Here is a 17,973-nt window from a genome sequence, read left to right as displayed (position 1 = left end):
GCTGGAATGCACTGGCACAATCATAGCTCACTGCCGCCTTGAACTCCTGCATTCAAGCAATACTCCTGCCTCAGTCTCCCAAGTAGCTGGGATTAAAGGCAGGCACCGCCATGCCCAGCTAATTTTTAATTTTTGTAGACACAGGGTCTCACTATGTTGCCCAATCTGGCCTTAAACTTCTGGCCCAAAGCAATCCTCCTGTGTGTCTCCCAAAGTGCTGAGGTTACAGGTTTGAGCCACCACACCTGGCCTAGAATGTTTTTCTTATACTAAATTTTATAACAGAGAAACTCCAGGAAAAAAAGCAAAATAAAGAATACCCGAGAATAAAATCTTTCAACTATGTTTATTATATAAACTCAAATCTTGAGTTCCATTTTGATATTTCTAAAAAAATACACATTTACTTCCTTTTGAGAATAAAAAAATTAAAATTAAACAATAAAAATGCACATTTCTAGTAAAAACTAGGCTAATTATGAATATTATCTTGCTTAGAATGACCAGCACTCGGGCCAGGCACGGTGGCTGACGCCTGTAATCCCAGCACTTCCGGAGGCCGAGGCGGGCGGATCATGAGGTCAGGAGATCGAGACCATCCTGGCTAACACGGAGAAACCCCATCTCTACTAAAAATACAAAAAATTAGCTGGGCATGGCGGAGGGCGCCTGTAGTCCCAGCTACTCCGGAGGCTGAGGCAGAATGACGTGAACCTGGGAGGCGAACTTGCAGTGAGCTGAGTTCGCGCCACTGCACTCCAGCCTGGGCGAAAGAGCGAGACTCTGTCTCAAAAAAAAAAAAAAAAAAAAAAAAAAAAAAAAAAAAAAAAAGATCAGCACTCAGACAACTGCAGAAACAAAATGAAGAATAAACAGCATGGCTAAACCTAGAACCCCACAGCAGTCAATGTTGACTTGATAAATTATTTCCAAGGGACCAGATACAGTTAGTCTATCAGGTAGCTTCTAGTCTCTTAGATATAGTGTAGACCAACACTCTGAAAATAGAAAACTCACAGAAAAAAAGCCTGGGTAAAATCATAAAGTCCTTAGAATCAAAAACTTTCTTGAATCTGCCTATGCCAGGTGTTATATATTGTTACCATAATCTAAAACAATGCTGTCGAACAGAAATATGGCCTAAGCCACATGTTAATTTTCTTAGTTTCCACATTTAAAAAAAGGTAAAAATAAGTAGCATTTAATATTTAACTAAATATATGTATATTTATATAACCCAATATAATTTCAACATGTAATCAATTAGAAAATGAATGAGATATTTTACGTCCTTTTTCCAAACTAAGTCTTCAAGATCCATTGCATATTTCATTCACACACATGTCAACTCAGAGTAGACACATTTCAAATGCCTACATTTCAACAGCCATATGTGGATACCATGTTGAATAGCACAGGTCTAGAAAACATTTAATGACAATAATGGTAATCATAAGGCTCTTTAGAGGATCTGGAGCAAGGTACCCACTTCAGTGTTGCTGGGAATACCTGAGATTCCTCTAATGCTCTATTCTCTTCCTAACCAAATGCAAAACTGCGTATCTAAGAATATATGTCTGAAAACAGAGATAAAGCAACACATACTCACAGATCTAGGTTCTTAAACATTAATTCTTGAGGTTAAAACTTATCCACAAAAAAAATACCACCATAGGCCAGTGCTTCCTTTTTCTATTCCTTCATTCATTCCTTGGAAAAGAGGCAAAGAATGCAGGTATTTTCAAACTGATGCTGAATTAGATCTGATACTCGTTCATTTATTCAACCAACATTCGGCGGGTGAATACCTACAATGGGCCAACTGCTGTCTTGAGTGTAAGGAATATAAATATAAGTAAGATATAGTTCTTATCCTAAGATATTTACAGTCTAGTCTAGTAAGTGAGATATCTAGACTTCCATAATGTGTTCTGTAAAAACAGGAGCTCACTATTCTTTTCAGACGGTCTCATTCTGTCACCCAGGCTAGAGTGTGGTGGCATGATCATGGCTCATGCAGCCTCAAACCACTTGGGTCAAGTGACCTTCCCACCTTAACCTTCCAAGCAGCTGAGACTACAAGTCAGTACCACAATGCCCAGATAATTTTTTTTCTTTCCTAGAGACAGGTTCTCACTATTCTTACCAGGATACAGGAATTCACTTTTAATGTTATACAGCAGCACTAATAGAAACAGAATATGAGCAACAGATGCAAGTCACGTAGGTAACTTTAAAATTTCTAACCACTTAAAAAAAAAAAGTAAAAAGAAACAAAATTCTAAAAATTTATTTTACTTTACCTATATATGTAAAATATTATAATATTTCAACATTTAACTAATAAAAAAATGAGAGTTCTTTTTTCTTTTTTTTGAGACGGAGTCTCCCTCTGTCACCCAGGCTGGAGTCCAGTGGCATGATCTTCGCTTACTGCAACCTTTGCCTCCCAGGTTCAAGTGATTCTCCTGCTTCAGCCTCCTGAGTAGCTGGGATTACAGGTGCCCACCACCACACCAGGCAAATTTTCGGATTTTTAGTAGAGATGAGGTTTCACCATGTTGGCCAGGCTGGTCTCGAACTCCTGACCTCAAGTGATCCGCCTGTCTCAGCCTCCCAAAGTACTGGGATTACAGGCATGAGCCACCTTGCCCGGCCAGGTTTTACATTTTTTAATACTGTTTTTGAAATCCAATGTGTATTTTATACGTAAGAATACCTTTACTCAAACTAGCCACATTCCAAATATATCAGCCAGCACACTTTTATAGAATAGATGTTTTTCAGAAAATTAAAAAGAATTTGGCAGTTACGGGTACAGGAAAAAGTGGCAAAGAGAGGCTTGAACATGTTCACAAGTTAAGAGAAAAGGTAAAGAGAAAGAAAAGAAACATACTAATGATAACTGATGGAGTATGGACAGCAGGATGAAAGAAAAGGATTAAAAGCTTAAGTAGAATTGTTATCTTGGAAAAGAGGGTTGCATCTTCCTTGTGACTGTGGGAAAGAAGGGAAGAATTAAGTACCAATATAAAATATAAGCAAGTTTGGTGAGTGTGAGAAAGAACAGAAAGTTGAGGGAGTTCAGATTAAGACCTTCTCATTTTTCTCAGTTAATCAGAAGACAATCCTAGCAGCCTCCTACCACCATCGCCAATACAATCTAAAGGGATTACATTTATGGAACAATTTAAGAAACAGTTATCCTAGTAATACTATTTTTATGTAATTACTCATTTTCTAACTTTTTTCTGGGCTAGTCAATCTTAAATTTGGTCATTTTTGTCTCTAAACACAGAAACAACACTACAGATTCATTCTTTCTTTCCTCATCTATTAATTATTTGTTCAGCAACATGTACCCAATGTCTACTCATGTAGAGTAAGTGTGACCCTGACCAACACTTGTATCCCCGGTATTCAGCATCTATTAATACTAGCACACAGCAAGTGCTTTAAAAATGTAGTATTACATTCAAATATGTACTGACACAGACTTTCATTTAAAAGTCTAAATCGGTGCTGTCCAATAGAATTTTCTGTGATAATGAAAATACGAACTGTCCAATATGGCAGCCAATGGCAGCCAACAGACACATGAATTCAAATTTTAATTTTAATGCCCACATGTGGTTCCAATTTTAATTTTAATGGACACTTGTGGCTAATGGCTACCGTACAGGTCTAAATATTAGAATACAGTGAGTAGCTAATGGCATTTCCATAATTATAATCAAGGTATTGTCATCTCTAATGAGTTAATACATAAAATATGGTACCGAAAAATGAGTACACTTTGAATAATACTAACTGTACCACAAAGACACCATAAGAGAATTTTCTTAGTGTAAAATAACTTTAACATTGTGTGCAAAAAACAAAAAAGAAAAAGATATTCCAATCTTTTCATTTTCAGTCTACTTTCCCAATAGAAAAGATCAAGCTTCTGTCAACCTTCTGATTTTTTCCATCTTCTCAAGTAGTGAAAATATTTTGCCATCATAAGGAGTCACACTTTTTTTTAATTAAAAAGAAATTACTAGAGCATAGGCGTTGTTTCTGTAATAAAAGGACTTTTTTTGTGAGACATTAGTTGAAAATCGGGATTCGTATAACGAATTAAATATGCTTATAACTCCAACCTGTCCTTAGGATTTGCTTGTCAATTTCCCCAAATTTGTCCTAGTTATCTGCATTTTAAAATAAACCCATTGCTGAAAGTAGTGGTGATTCAATCCACTAAGCCACTGGAAGTATAAACTAAACTAGCTTTTACCTGAGTTGAATAATTTCTGGTGCAGTAACTAGAATAGCTGTTTATGACTGGGATAGTAAAATATACTTTCATTACTCTGTATCCAGTGTCCTTGATGTTTTAATTTATGTGACCATACAAACTTAACCAGAGACACAAAGTCCTACATTGGCCCAAGTATGATTACATACTTAGAGGATCTGATAACTTAAAACCAGTGAGGTGAGCAACTAAATGTCAGAGATAGCATTTTTTATGCACAGCAACTTGTTCAACTCGTTAACCACCCCTGTTAAGACGGCTGCCTTGTAAAATAACCACACACAACTTCCGGCCCTTCCTTTTAGCTGTGTTCACTTGAAGCCATTTTAAAAAACATTACCAGATTTTCTGTCTTGAAGATGAGCGTGGTTATACAACCAGGATTTTATTCTGGCTAAAAAATACCTAACAGTGAGAAAGGATGTCTCAATATATGTAAAAAAAAAAGCTTCAAGAGAACCACTTTAAAATGATCTTCCTACCACACAAAAACACCATCAGGTAAATCAGCCCTCTATACACCAAGATTTGGCAAATCAAAAGCATAAGATCAAATCTGTAATAATTAACTTCCTGAGTAAAATTACCGTGCTACAGCTTACTGCAACAAAGCCAAAGTATTACAACAAGATGGTATTATAATGACATCATTAGCTTGGTTTCCTAATAAAGCATATATCTGGGATATCTGAATTTACAATGCTAAAAATAAGAGAGCCAACATTTGTAGGAGGGAGTGGTAGGCAGTTCTTATTTATAATTTTTTTTTTTTTTTTTTTTTGAGAATGATGCCCACTGCAAAACGAAGTAACAGAAGGCTGGCTCTGTAACACCACACTTCTTGGTCTTAACGTTAAAATGCTTTTCTAGAGCAGAAGGGAAAAAGAGGTATCAGTGCTTTCGTCCCACAAAAATAGTTTCTGTTTCACTAAATTTTACCACTGCCTTTAGAATTAGTAAATGAAAACACTAACTTGTAGAAGCATTAAGTTAATGCGATTTAGAAATTAAATAGTAACCGGCCTCATCACACAGATAAGGTTAGGCTTCTTCAGCCAGGGGCAATTTCTGTCCTAATTGTCACAGCTGCCTTAGTGCTGTACTTTCTGCGCTGTAGCTGCCAGGAGGCAGAAAAGATTTTTCTCTCTGAATTAATTCTGGGAAAGGTGGCACTTTTTATAGGCCTTAAATCACCCTTTTCTAAGATTTTCTGTTGGTGGTGTCCAGATGTTCCAATAATACTGGAGAGTTAACTATTCCTTCCAAACCTGTCTCTTTCAAACTGCCTTGAGGAGAACGGGAAAAAAGTAAGGTTCACACTCGAAAAGTTTCACTCGGGGTGGGGTGACGACGAGGTAGGAAAGAAACGACAGTACGTACCGGTCATAACTATCGTACAATACGTATCGTTTCCGAAGCTAGACCGGGAGCTGGCACAGTCTTTCCCCTTTCCAGGTCCTGGGGAGAAACGTCTCTCGTTGAGGGGGTTAGACTACCTACGACAGCCTCCTCCTCGGGAATCAACACAGCTGTGAATCGTGACACGCTTCCAGAAGTCCGTGACGAGTGGGGGCAGAAGACAGGTTCTTCGCTTCCCCTTCACCCAAACACGTCCCAAATTGTTCGAGGCAGGAAAAGCACACCTCTCTCATCTTCCCAAGACCTACTCTCGCTCAGCTCCCTCGCCCTGTTTCCTCGGGGGGCACCGCCACCCCGCTCGGGACTCCCGCCTCTGGCCACAGCGGCCCCGGAGCGGCAAGGGGGAGGAAGTAACGGAGAAGCGCCGGCTAGAAGCTGCCGCCTCCCGCCGCTCGGCGCCAGCCTCGGCGGCCCAGGCTTAGAGGCGAGACGAGCCCGGGGGCCGCACCGGGCTTCTCCGGCTCTGGGCCCCGCGCCCGTCCCCGCTGCGGCCTAGCCGGACGCCCGCGCCCTGGCCTCCCGGCTCGGCGCCGCCAGCCTTTCCCCGCACCCCAGGCCGAGAGGCCGCGCGGGGGCGGACGAATGGAGGTGGAGGGGCGGGGGCACCTACCAGCTGCTGCCGGATCCAGCGCCACATTCCCCCGTCGTCGCCGTCCCGGTCCCGCGGGGCGCGGAGGCCGCGGGGCTGCAGGTGGAGGCCGACAAGACAGAGGCGGGAGCGGGCGAGCCCCTCGGGCCGAAGTTCCGCTTACCACCGCCGCCGCCACTGCCTCACTCCCCGCGCCGCGTCCCCATCCCGCGGCGTCGGCCCCGAGTCTCACAGGCGCGGCCGCGGCGCCGCCCCCGCCCGGCGCAGCTGAGCCTGCCGCCGCGCCGCAGCCACCTTCATTATTGACCGTTGTTACCCGAAGCACCCCCGCAACCCCACCCCCGCCCCGCCCCGCCCCGCCCCGCCCGGCCCCCTGTCTCCACCCAGGACCGCCCCCGGCGCCCCGGCCCGCCCCCGGACGTGACGAAAGGGGGTGCGCGGACCGAGGGGGGCCTGGCGCGCCCCGCCGCCGTTCCGAGTTGGGGGGCTCTGTGTTGTGGGTCCGGGAAGAAGCGAGCGTGGAAAGGTGCCGAGTTCTCAAACGCTGTTTCTGTCCACTGCCACCCTCCTCCCCGTTCTGGGAGTGGGATTAAGTCGTGTCTGTGGGTCTGGCCATCTCCGGAGTCTGCAGCTTGGGGCGGATTCCGCGGTCTTTACCTCCTGTTACAGGTCTGTTTCGGGCTCTCTGGCTTCTTTGGTTCACGCGTCTCCCGACACGCATACGCACAGTCCTGAGCGTATGTGACTGAAAGTTAATCCCCAGAGGTCCCAGTTTGGGTTCCGTCAAGTTGTCAGAGCTTTTGTGTCAACACAAGTCAGGCCTCTTCTTTAGCAAATGGCTGAGACGGGGCTAGGGAAATCTTGATCACACCCATTAAGTGATTGGAAAGCGTTGCAACTCCCCTGAGCCTGGTACAGCCTGGACCCGTGTTTCTAGGAGAATGGATGAGATATTCTGTCTTGTCGTGTGCTAAATTGGACAGGTTCAGGGGAAGATAATTTGTATAAAAAGGTAGTTCTTTACTGTTAACTGCCAAACTTCTGCAATCAAAAACACCCGTAGAAGTAATTTGACCTAGATTAAAAAAGTGTGTGGATGACAAGCTCAGAAGGAATATACAAGCAACTGGAACAAGGCTTTGATTTAAAGGTTTGGCGTTGTTTAAAAGCAGCCCCGTATACATATTGTGTTATGTATATGTATTGAATGCTGTATTTTTGCTGAATTAAAGAACACTTCACCGACAGACGTTTGTGGTTAAAAAAAAAAAATTAAGCGGCTGGGCGTGGTGGCTCACGCCTGTAATCCCAGCACTTTGGGAGGCCGAGGCGGGTGGATCACGAGGTCAGGGGATCGAGACCATCCTGGCTAACATGGTGAAACCCCATCTCTACTAAAAAATACAAAAAATTAGCCAAGCGTGGTGGCGGGCGCCTGTAGTCCCAGCTACTCAGGAGGCTGAGGCAGGAGAATGGCATGAACCTGGGAGGTGGAGCTTGCAGTGAGCCGAGGTGGTGCCACTGCACTCCAGCCTGGGCGGCAGAGCGAGACTCCATCTCAAAAGAAAAAAAAAATTTAAGCAAGAACAAATCTAAATGAGATTAGCATGACTAGGCAGGTCGTTGAATATGTATCCTCAATCTTCTAGTTTCAGTAGACATTTCTTACTATATAATGCTTATCCAGCACCACAAATAGAATCTTTCTTTGGGGATATTTGTGATCTATAAAACCAACATGGAATTTTATATTATAAATCATCCAACTTCAAAAAATAGCTAGATATTTGAAAAGTCATCTTACTTTTATTCTTATGGCTAAACCTTACTTTATGACCCTAAAAGGAAGTTTGAGATGTATTTAGTGACAAAACTTTACTACCATTCATGGAGCACTGTGTCCTGTATCAAGTTCTTCATTTGTATGCTGTAATTTAACTCCAATCAATCCCATGAAGTAGGTATTATTTCCATTTTGTATAGATGCAGATATGGAGGCTCACACTAATTTGGCAAAGCTAGGATTCAGATTCTGGATTGTCAGGCAATAGTGCTCACGCTCTTAAGCTATGTCCAGAAATAAAAATATGGCCACGCTTACTTTTATTCATCTGCAAATGGTTTGGTTACAAAGTAGGCCTGGAAATTTTTATTTATATACCGCTAAAATTTTTCAAGATAACATAAGAAATAGCAATCTGGAGAACACTTTGGGTATCATTATTTAATTGTGCCCCAGATTTCAAAAGGAAGAAGTTGGGAGAAGGAAGGGGTTGATTCCTAGTGCTCTGGTGGAATATGGTAAGAAGTAATCTCAAGGCAACTATGTAAAGATCAAATTGAAGCTCAAACTGTCAGGAACAGAATGAGCAGCCCAAGTAGTGTTTTAAGCCTTTTTTTTTTTTTTTTTTTTTTTTTTGAGACGGAGTCTCGCTCTGTCGGCAGGCTGGAGTGGAGTGGCCTGATCTCTGCTCGCTGCAACCTTCGCCTCCTGGGTTCAAGCGATTCTTCCGCCTCAGCCTCCCGAGTAGCCGAGTAGCTGGGACTGCATGTGCACCACCACGCCCAGCTAATTTTTGTATTTTTAGTAGAGACGGGGTTTCAGCATGTTGTCCAGGATGGTCTTGATCTCTTGACATCGTGATCCACCTGCCACGGCCTCCCAAAGTGCCAGGATTACAGGCGTGAGCCACCGTGCCCGGCCATTTTAAGCATTTTTTTAAGAGCAGTACTATACACCTCATGTTCGTACAAGGAGCATAAGATAGGAGAGCGTTTTTATACTGCAGGGGACAAGGGAAAGCTCTCCCCTTGGCCCTCTGAAGATTTGAAGAAAAATCAACTTGCAAAAGGCAGATTAGAGAAAAGGCATATAAATGTATTTAATGTGCACACAGTGTGCACATAGGGAGAGTCATAGAGTGATTGCCAACCCCCTAAGTGGTTGACAAGCTTATATACCATCTTGGCTAAAACAGCTTATGGGAGTGGGGAGAAGAGGAATTCTGTTGAGGAAGTTACTAGGGAAGATGAATGGATCAGGGAACAGAGATTAATTAACTTGTATGTTATTTTGTCAAAGGGTCTATTAGGTGTGGTTGCATCCTTGGTCTTACAGGAAGGGGAAGGAAAAATAATTGTTCCTTTTGATGGTTCTAGATCTTGGGCAGATAAAGGAACTTCAACTTCATCATGTGCTTTGGGAGAGATGGTGGGGGCAAAGAGGGGAGGCCAGAGAGATTTTGCGGCTTCTTCAGTTCAGCATGTCAAAACACTATAGTTGGGATATTGATTTCTGAGCCCCAACAATAGTGTAATTATAACCACTTGGTGGTGAAATCAGTTTAGTGTGTCATGATCTGTATTTTAAAAAATAGAATAGAAAACATCAGAATACATGGCACAGAGTAAGTACTTACACGTGTTGTTTTGTGAATTTTTCATACACATGTACCTCAGGTCACAATATAAAAGCAATTTCCTCCTATTGGTTATGGTTAGAAAGGTTTGAAAAACATTGAGATGGCTAAATACAGAACTTAAGGACTTAAGAAGGCAGGCACCAGCTATAAAGGAAGGGGAAAAAAATGCTTGGAGCCAGTGGTAATTCATTCAGTCCACACTTATTTCTTACGTGTATTGAGCATCAAATGTATGCATAACAACTGCCTAAAACTAGGAGGAGACACAAAGGCAACTTTTAAGGTGAGCCTCTTTTCTCTGGGTAGTTTAAAATCTAGTTAGAAAAAGAAGTTGCAGAGGGGAATCAGTTAAATAACAATCCAAGTCAGTATGGGATTAAGTCCTAAAGAACTATACTGACAGTAGACACTAATTTCAGAAAATTGATGTGAGCAATAGCAGTTGGGGAAGGCTTCAGAAGAAAGGAACTGAATTTAAGCTGAACTTGAAGTGGGAGGATGAAGGTAGGAGGGAAAGACTTTCCAACAGGAAGAAATGCAGGAGCAAATACAGAGTCAAGAAAGCTCAAGATGTTTGAGGTACAACTAACTTGGAGTAGTTAAGAGGTGAGATTGGGTAGGTAAGGGGAGGCATAGTGTGGGGTGAATTTCTGTCTAGTCATAAGAGTTTACAGGAAATGGGCAATCTCTGGAATTTTCTAATCAGGTTAATGGCAGGTTGAAATCAGAGTATTAGTCCATAGACACTATATGTGGTAGGTTGGAGAGAGAAGAAAGATCAGATAGGAAGTTATTGCAAGAGTGAAACATTAAGTTGAAAAGTGCTGGACTGGCAAAGAACCAGAAGTAACAAACTGTTACAGGAAGCTGTGCCGTGATGCAGGGAAACGAAAGTTAAGCTGTACCAAGTGAAGTAACAGAAACTCCGAGAGAGTAAGTTTACCAGCATCTCATAACAACCACTGAATAAATGGTATATGGTTCTTATTGTTGAGTAAACTTGCTAATGTAATTCTGTGCTAGTTATTCTGTGAGACATGTTCATTCTCAGGAGAAAAACATCTCCTAGTTCAGTACAATATTCTCAGCTGTAACACAGACAAAAAAAAGAGGGCTGTTTTTCTTGATGAGAACATCTTGGACCATCAATAGGAAGCACAGACTATGATCTTGTTAAGGTCGACATTTGTGGCTCATTCATTCTGGTACCCACAGCGTCTAAGGAGTACTCAGTAAATGTAAAAGGAACTAAGAAAGCCAATGACTGAGTAGATATGGAGAAAAACATCAAAGTGATATAGAGCCAAGCACACTGAATAGCTTTAGTAGATCCCAAACTATGCAGTAAGACCGGTGGTCACCATCCTTTAGATCCAGGGCACTTCCTGTTGTGTGCCTTTCAGAACTCTTCAAGGGTCAGTCTGCTTGAAGGACACAGCCTCGCCAATCTGTTGCCCTACATATTTCTATATTGATAGAGCTATCAGATGGGCACCAGAATCTGCTCTATCTCATTTTTTAAAAGGACAACTTTTGGCCGGGCGCAGTGGCTCACGCCTGTAATCCCAGCACTTTGGGAGGCTGAGGCGGGCAGATCACGAGGTCAGAAGATCGAGACCATCCTGGCTAACATGGTGAAACCCCGTCTCTACTAAAAATATTAAAAAAAATTAGCTGGGTGTGGTGGCGGGCACCTGTAGTCCCAGCTACTCAGGAGGCTGAGGCAGGAGAATAGTGTGAACCCGGGAGGCAGAGCTTGCAGTGAGCCGAGATCACACAGCTGCATTCTAGACTGGGTGACAAAGCGAGACTCTGTCTCAAAAAAAAAAAAAAAAAAAAAAAGGACAACTTTTCACTTCCTCAAAATCATCAATCTAGTACTAGGTTACAAATTATTCCATTTAAAAAGCATTTTCCTTCTGATTATCATTTCAGGACTTCCAGACCAGACTTTAGGCAAAGAAAGAACAGACTTTAAGCAAACTTTTCTGTACTGAACAGATTATATATTTTATCACCTTGTGAAGAATTTCATTAGAAACAACATCTCATTGCATATTTGCATCTTTTCTTGAAAATTCCTCAAATATATCTATTGTGGGCAATTATATAAATTCATCTTTATTTTTTGGCTACTTATGCTTACACAGAACTGATACTCAAAGCCAATGTGAGAATTAGAACTCACAAAAATGATCACTTTTTTTGAAAGGTGAGAAAGTACACAAAACATAAATATGTTCTGTACCTTCCTTCTTCCTTATTTTTAAGTTGCCTTTTAATAACTTGACACTATCTTTGGATGAACTGGATGTGGAATTCTATCACCTCTCTTGTGAAAGACAGAATGGGAAAAAAAGGAATGAACTTTGTTGTATATGTTTTTGGCTTAAGGAGGGAAGGAAGTTAAATAGCCAAGTGGCTTCTGATTAAATTACTGACAGAAATATTGGTGGCCTCAGATCAGCTGCAGCAAAACTAAAATTGTTAAAACTGTTATCGTTAAGACAGTCTGCGGCGCTTAACCAGCTTTTGGGGCTATCTGTGCTGCACCGTAGACCAAATTGCTTAGCCATAGGAGGCATTAGTTTTACAATAGTTTATCTTATAGATGTCACAAGTTTCATTTTTTGGGGTTAGATATTTTATGAGTTTTTTTTCTGATTAAAATGACTGCATTAGGTAGGTATTTGCTAACAGCTGCTTCATAGATTTTCTGGGCTAAAGCATTCACAAGTTGTGTTCAATGGCAAAAACCTCTGGAGTCCTTGCCCTTATATTTCTGTTAGAATAGATCCAAAATTGCTTTCTAAGGAAAATCTTGGCTTACCCCACAAATATTTCCTCTGTTTCCTTAATTTTTATAACACAGCATTAACTCCATTCCTAGTTCTGATGACTACTAATGCAAATGAATATGCTCTAAATCGTTGACACGACTCTGCTTTTTGGATATTTTCAGAAATGCTGAGTCGCGAGAATTAACACTTCGGGAAGATTTCCTGAAATCTGCACTGTATTTGGGTGATCTAATTTTTATCTTTAGATTAAAAAAATTATGAGAAGTCTTTTTTTTGTTGTTTTTGGATAGTCTTCTTTTGATTCCTCCTATGATTACTTTTACCGAACTGCTGTTTAGGATCACACAGATACCCTAAGTCTAGGGATGGTAGGAGACGCAGCCTCAGAAACCCATGACTGACTGTTTTTACTGTGGAGATGCATCTGAGAACTCGCTAGCTTATCAGACTGTGTTCTCTTAACAGGAGCCTGCAGAAATTTAGTACCACAAATAACTGCTTTTTTTTCTTTTCTTTTTTTTTTGGAGACAGGGTTTCACTGGAGTACAGTGATGCAATCTTGTCTCACTGCAACCTCCACCTCCCGGGTTCAAGCTGTTCTCCTGCCTTAGCCCCCCAAGTAGCTGAGACTACAGGCATGAACCACCACACCCAGCTAATTTATGTATTTTTTGTAGAAATGGGATTTCACCATATTGCCCAGGCTAGTCTTGAACTCCTGAGCTCAAGCAATCTACCCGCCTTGGCCTCCCAAAGTGCTAGGATTATAGGCGTGAGTCACTGCACCTGGCCAACTGCTTTTCTTGAGCAACTAGTTTTATAATCTTGTGGGCATTTTGAATTATATAATTGAATGTGCTTACTTTCGTTGTTGTGTTGGTTGTTCAAAAATTCAGAGGCTTACTTTTAGCAAGTGCCCAGACCTTCTGGTGTACATTTTGTGAATTACTTTTACCCCAACTTCTTATTTTGTCTATTCTTGGTTTCTTTTTGGTTGGTTACTTCACTTCCTTTATATCTTATTATACTATATATATATATTTTAAGCCACCTTCAATATTTTTTGAATAGAAGAAATAAAGGACAATGTAAGACATAATTATTCATGATTATGCCACAAAGATTAATTTTAAAATGAGGTAATGAGCTTCAAATAATCTAATCTGAAGATTATTCAATTTCCTTACCTCCACCATAATTACATGTATATTTTCACTATTTTACAATGACTGTACATGTAATTTGTATGAGTAGAAGATTGACAGGAAAGAAACAAAATGATGAGTAAAGGCTGAAGCCAGGTAAGGCAGGGTGTGAAAAGAGGGGGAAAAATGTAAGTGAGAGGGAAATATGCTGAATCCAGGAGAAAACAAGCACTGTTCTTTCAGGATGCAAGGAGTAGCATGGGTTGGAAGTGGAGAACTGGGAAATACTGATTCAAAGAGACTGCTGTATGGGAGGCAGGAAGAAAGTGGCTAGTTGTTCAAGAGATTAGCATTCCCACAGTATCCAGTATCTCTCCAAGTACTTTGCACATTGGTCATCATGTAATTAATTGTTTGCTGTAACCTCTTTAATGTCTGTCTTCCCCATGAGACTGTTCTGGAGGGCAAGGACTCAGTTTGTGGAATTCATCAAGAGCTCAAGTGTTCGTTTGTGTGACCAGCTGTTCTATAAAGAATAAGTAAATTTTATGGCTAGGTGCGGGGTGGCTCAGCACTTTGGGAGGCCACGGCAGGCAGATCACTTGAGGTCAGGAGTTCGAGACCAGCCTGGTCAACATGGTGAAACCCTGTCTCTACTAAAAAATACAAAAATTAGCCGGGCATAGTGGCAGGTGCCTGTAATCCCAGCTACTCAGGAGGCTGAGGCAGGAGAATCACTTGAACCCGGGAGGCGGAGGTTGCAGTGAGCCAAGATCTTACTACTGCACTCCAGCCTGAGTGACAGAGCGAGACTCCATCTCAAAAAAAAACAAAAACAAAAAACAAAAAAACAAAAAAACCAAACTAGCTTTTAAGTGATCGGTGAAGAAATCAGGGAATTTTCTAGACATCAATGATAAAATGGACTTTTATGAATAAAAAAGGGTAAAAGAAGATGACTTACTAGTTGAAAAGACCAAATGAAGAGGCGTTTTCCTATACAATACTGATTCAATCAGAGACTTCGCAGACTATTCAGTGTTGCTATTCTGGTGAGGTAAATTGGTTTCCTGTAGATAATTCCTAGTGAAATACAACATAAATGTGTCATTACAATCAATTGCTGACAGTTTTATATGGCCCATTCATAAAATCATACTAAGCACTTTCCTATTCTGGTGTTCAAATACTAACCTCTGGACCTCTCTCTCCACCATCACCTTTTCTGCCACCATTCAGTTATTCCACAAATGTTTGCTAAGCATGTAGCAAACACTAGCCATTGTCCTAGGTGCCTGGGTGAAGAGTCCCATAGGCCTTGTCTTCAAGGAGTTCATTGTTTAAGACCTGGGACACTGCTTCAGAATTAGGTTATTAACAGCAACACAATTTTATGTCTACCATCTTGAGTATAATAAAAATATTGTAGGTGAGAGTATTCAGAAAGGTACTGACCATACCTGTGTTGGAAATTACAGATACATGGAGTAAAAGATAAAGTTTTGAAATTGTTGGTTTTGTCAGCTCCCATTTAAGACTTTCTTGTTCACTGACCAGGTCCTTAATGATTCAACGGAGGCATGATAACTTTATTGGATGGAGCAATACTTCTTGCTAATCAGCATATACACACCCAGTGACCTTGCATGAAGAAGCAGCCTGTCTGCAGAAGATTGCATCTCATCTATACAAAGCAGGAGTGATGTTGTCAATGTGTGTGTGTGCATGCATTTATTTATCTGTATGCTTGTGCAGAGAGGGGAAGATGGGGGAGGGGATGTGGCTTTGTTACTTAGCTTGCTTGATTTTTATCCACAGTTATTAAGAGGTAAAATATTGCAGCTCAACCCCTAGAAGTGGTCGTTTGCTTTACAGAGAGGAAAATCTCTGCCCCATTACCATGGCTTGCACTTCCAGCTCCAAAAGGCAAAAAGAGGGAGCACGTAACTCAGTGGAATCAATAGCATGACCAGAAAGTCAATTCAGTCATATGATGGTGGATCAGTATCATCACTGTAAAGGAGAGGAGATCACTGTACTGTTAGATGCATCACTTTGACTTTCCCCCATCACTTTGGAAAAAGGAGGGAAAAAAACCCTCAATCATAATGGGAAAGGTAAACAGTTTTTCAAACTTACAAACGTATGTACATGTCTTCCTCTGTATCATTTTGTGTATGTTGTTTTTATGTATGTACCTGTACAAAAGATGTAAATATCACTTAACCTTGAGTAATATAATAATACATGTGAATTCTAATTATTAGCTTTTAGTTCCACTAAGTATTAATAATTAACGGTAACTTTATTGAGTGTGAGAATTCCACAAGGTTGCGTTAGAATTCTAAATGACATTTTGTTTTTGTTTTATTGGGCTCTGATATGTCAGACAAGAGAATTCAACTTTTCTCCTGTGCGAATGAATTCAATAGTCTGTTGAGAGAGATGCCAGTTTTTAGGTTGCATCCACCATTTTTATTTTTAGCTCCATCTGTTGTCTTTTATCAAGTTGCTGTTAAAACTCTGATAAAATGCTTGGTTTGTAGCATTGATATTGTCCCCACCAGCTTCCCTAAAATGAGCGCTCCAATTCTAATCCCCAAATATGTTTGAATTTGTCTCCAGTTGACATCCAAAAGTCTCATCTTCCTGGATTTCCTTCCTCCTCTTGCCCCCTCTGCCCTTTCCCACTATCTCAGTTCCTAGCATCTCCCTGATCCTTGGGTTAGAGCCCAGGGAGATGGACCACTGAATCCAACCTGGGAAAATGACAGGAAGTACGTGCATTCTTCAAAGTGAGGCATTTGCTGTTATTGAGCATCTATTTTAACATAACTTGGATGCAGTAGTATTAATTTATATATGAATATTTCATTTAATAATAATTATTGAGACTGTCCTCTATATCAGAGGTAAGCATATACAGTACAGTCTGCTCTTTAACTCCTTTTTCCTCATCTGACTCAATTTTCTGTTGATTAAATGTTAGACTGAGAATAAAAGTATACTTGTTAGATTTGTCTACTTATTGAAAGCTGCAGTTTTGGCTAGGCATAGTGTGGCTTATACCTGTAATCCCAGCACATTGGAAGGCCGAGGTGGGAGGATGGCTTGAGACCAGGAGTTTGGGACCAGCCTGGGCAATATAGCAAGACCCCGTCTCTACAAAAAATAAAAAAATTAAAAAATGAAAAGAAAACTGCAGTTTAAATGTGACTCTATTCACACTATTAAACAGTGTACATTCTTGTAACTAATACAGAAGTGTCGTTCATAACAAATTTAGTTATTAATAAATGAGGCCTCTATATGGTAATCAAAGAAAATACTTGTGGAATGAAAGACATCTTTTGTGAATATACAGTGAGGGGAGTCTCAAAGCCTGTTACTTCTTTATAGTTCTCTCTCCAACGAAATATTATCTCCGTGGATGACAGTAGATCTTCAATATCTTGCTCTTACCTATCTTTATTATCTTTATTCCCAATTGGCTTCAGTTTCCCTCCTCTGCAAGCAATTGTCTTTATTTCATCATTCAGATAGACTGAGCCTTTCGAAAGCTGATGGATCAACAGAAGCCAGAAAATTATATATGCACACTGTATGTTTAATACTGGTGTGTGATCTGATTACTGTAAGCACAATGTTTTTTAAAAAATCTGTTCAAACAGAGTTTATATGAATAGCAACCTTTGTTCTCTCAGGCTTACTTGAGTGGAAAAAATCCTTTTGAGGCTATAAAGGAACTTGTGGTACAATATTGATTAATCAGTAATGCAAATTAGCTTTGAGTTTACCATTCAAATGTGGAAAAATATCTTTGAATAAAAAAGTGAGACCCTCACTTCTGGCTCTGTGCTTCTTTCGGTGGTTGATTCCCTCAGACATACCTCCCTCATAATGATGATGAGGATTATTACCTTATGAATTTAAAAAAATCATCTGTTGACCTTTACTATCATGCCTGAAATAAAGCTCCTAAGAAGAAAATATTAATTTCAGTTGAAGGTAAGTTCAATAGAGTTTCACTTCATCTCAACCACATTTTCCAAACCACTAGACCACTAAATGTTCACTGGAGACTTTAAGATCATGGTAAAATTAGCAGTTTGGTAATAATTGACTTGAGGGCCAAGATACAATAGAGGCCCAAAACCCACAAACCCCAAATCTATTAAATTATCCTGTTTTGAATGTTTACTTTAAAAAAAGAGTAAGCAGATGATTTTAAAATAGTCACTTCATTTTGGATTGTATACCCTTCTGAGGAAGGATTAAATTGTGTAGTATAACAAAGCTT

At 40.6% G+C, this 17,973-nt stretch overlaps 1 protein-coding gene across 6 annotated transcripts in view; it reads right to left on the bottom strand.

The window, feature by feature from the left end:
* The window catches only part of ATP11B (ATPase phospholipid transporting 11B (putative)), a 131,400-nt gene extending 124,744 nt beyond the window's left edge, over positions 1–6,656 (bottom strand). For 5 of the 6 annotated variants that reach the window (XM_063621736.1, XM_063621738.1, XM_063621737.1 and 2 more), the window contains exon 1: positions 6,327–6,628. In XM_063621736.1, the coding sequence (XP_063477806.1) occupies positions 6,327–6,353 (27 nt within the window). In that variant the 5' untranslated portion in view covers positions 6,354–6,628. Of the gene's footprint in view, positions 1–6,326 lie in introns of all 6 variants that reach the window. The other variant, XM_063621735.1, reaches the window with a different exon arrangement.
* Between the last annotated feature and the right edge of the window lie 11,317 nt (positions 6,657–17,973).

The sequence above is a fragment of the Symphalangus syndactylus genome, chromosome 17, assembly GCF_028878055.3.
Source record: "Symphalangus syndactylus isolate Jambi chromosome 17, NHGRI_mSymSyn1-v2.1_pri, whole genome shotgun sequence".
Classification (NCBI taxonomy): Eukaryota; Metazoa; Chordata; class Mammalia; order Primates; family Hylobatidae; genus Symphalangus; species Symphalangus syndactylus.
Note: the sequence above shows the minus strand (reverse complement) of the source record. Positions and strands in the feature narration are given on the sequence as shown.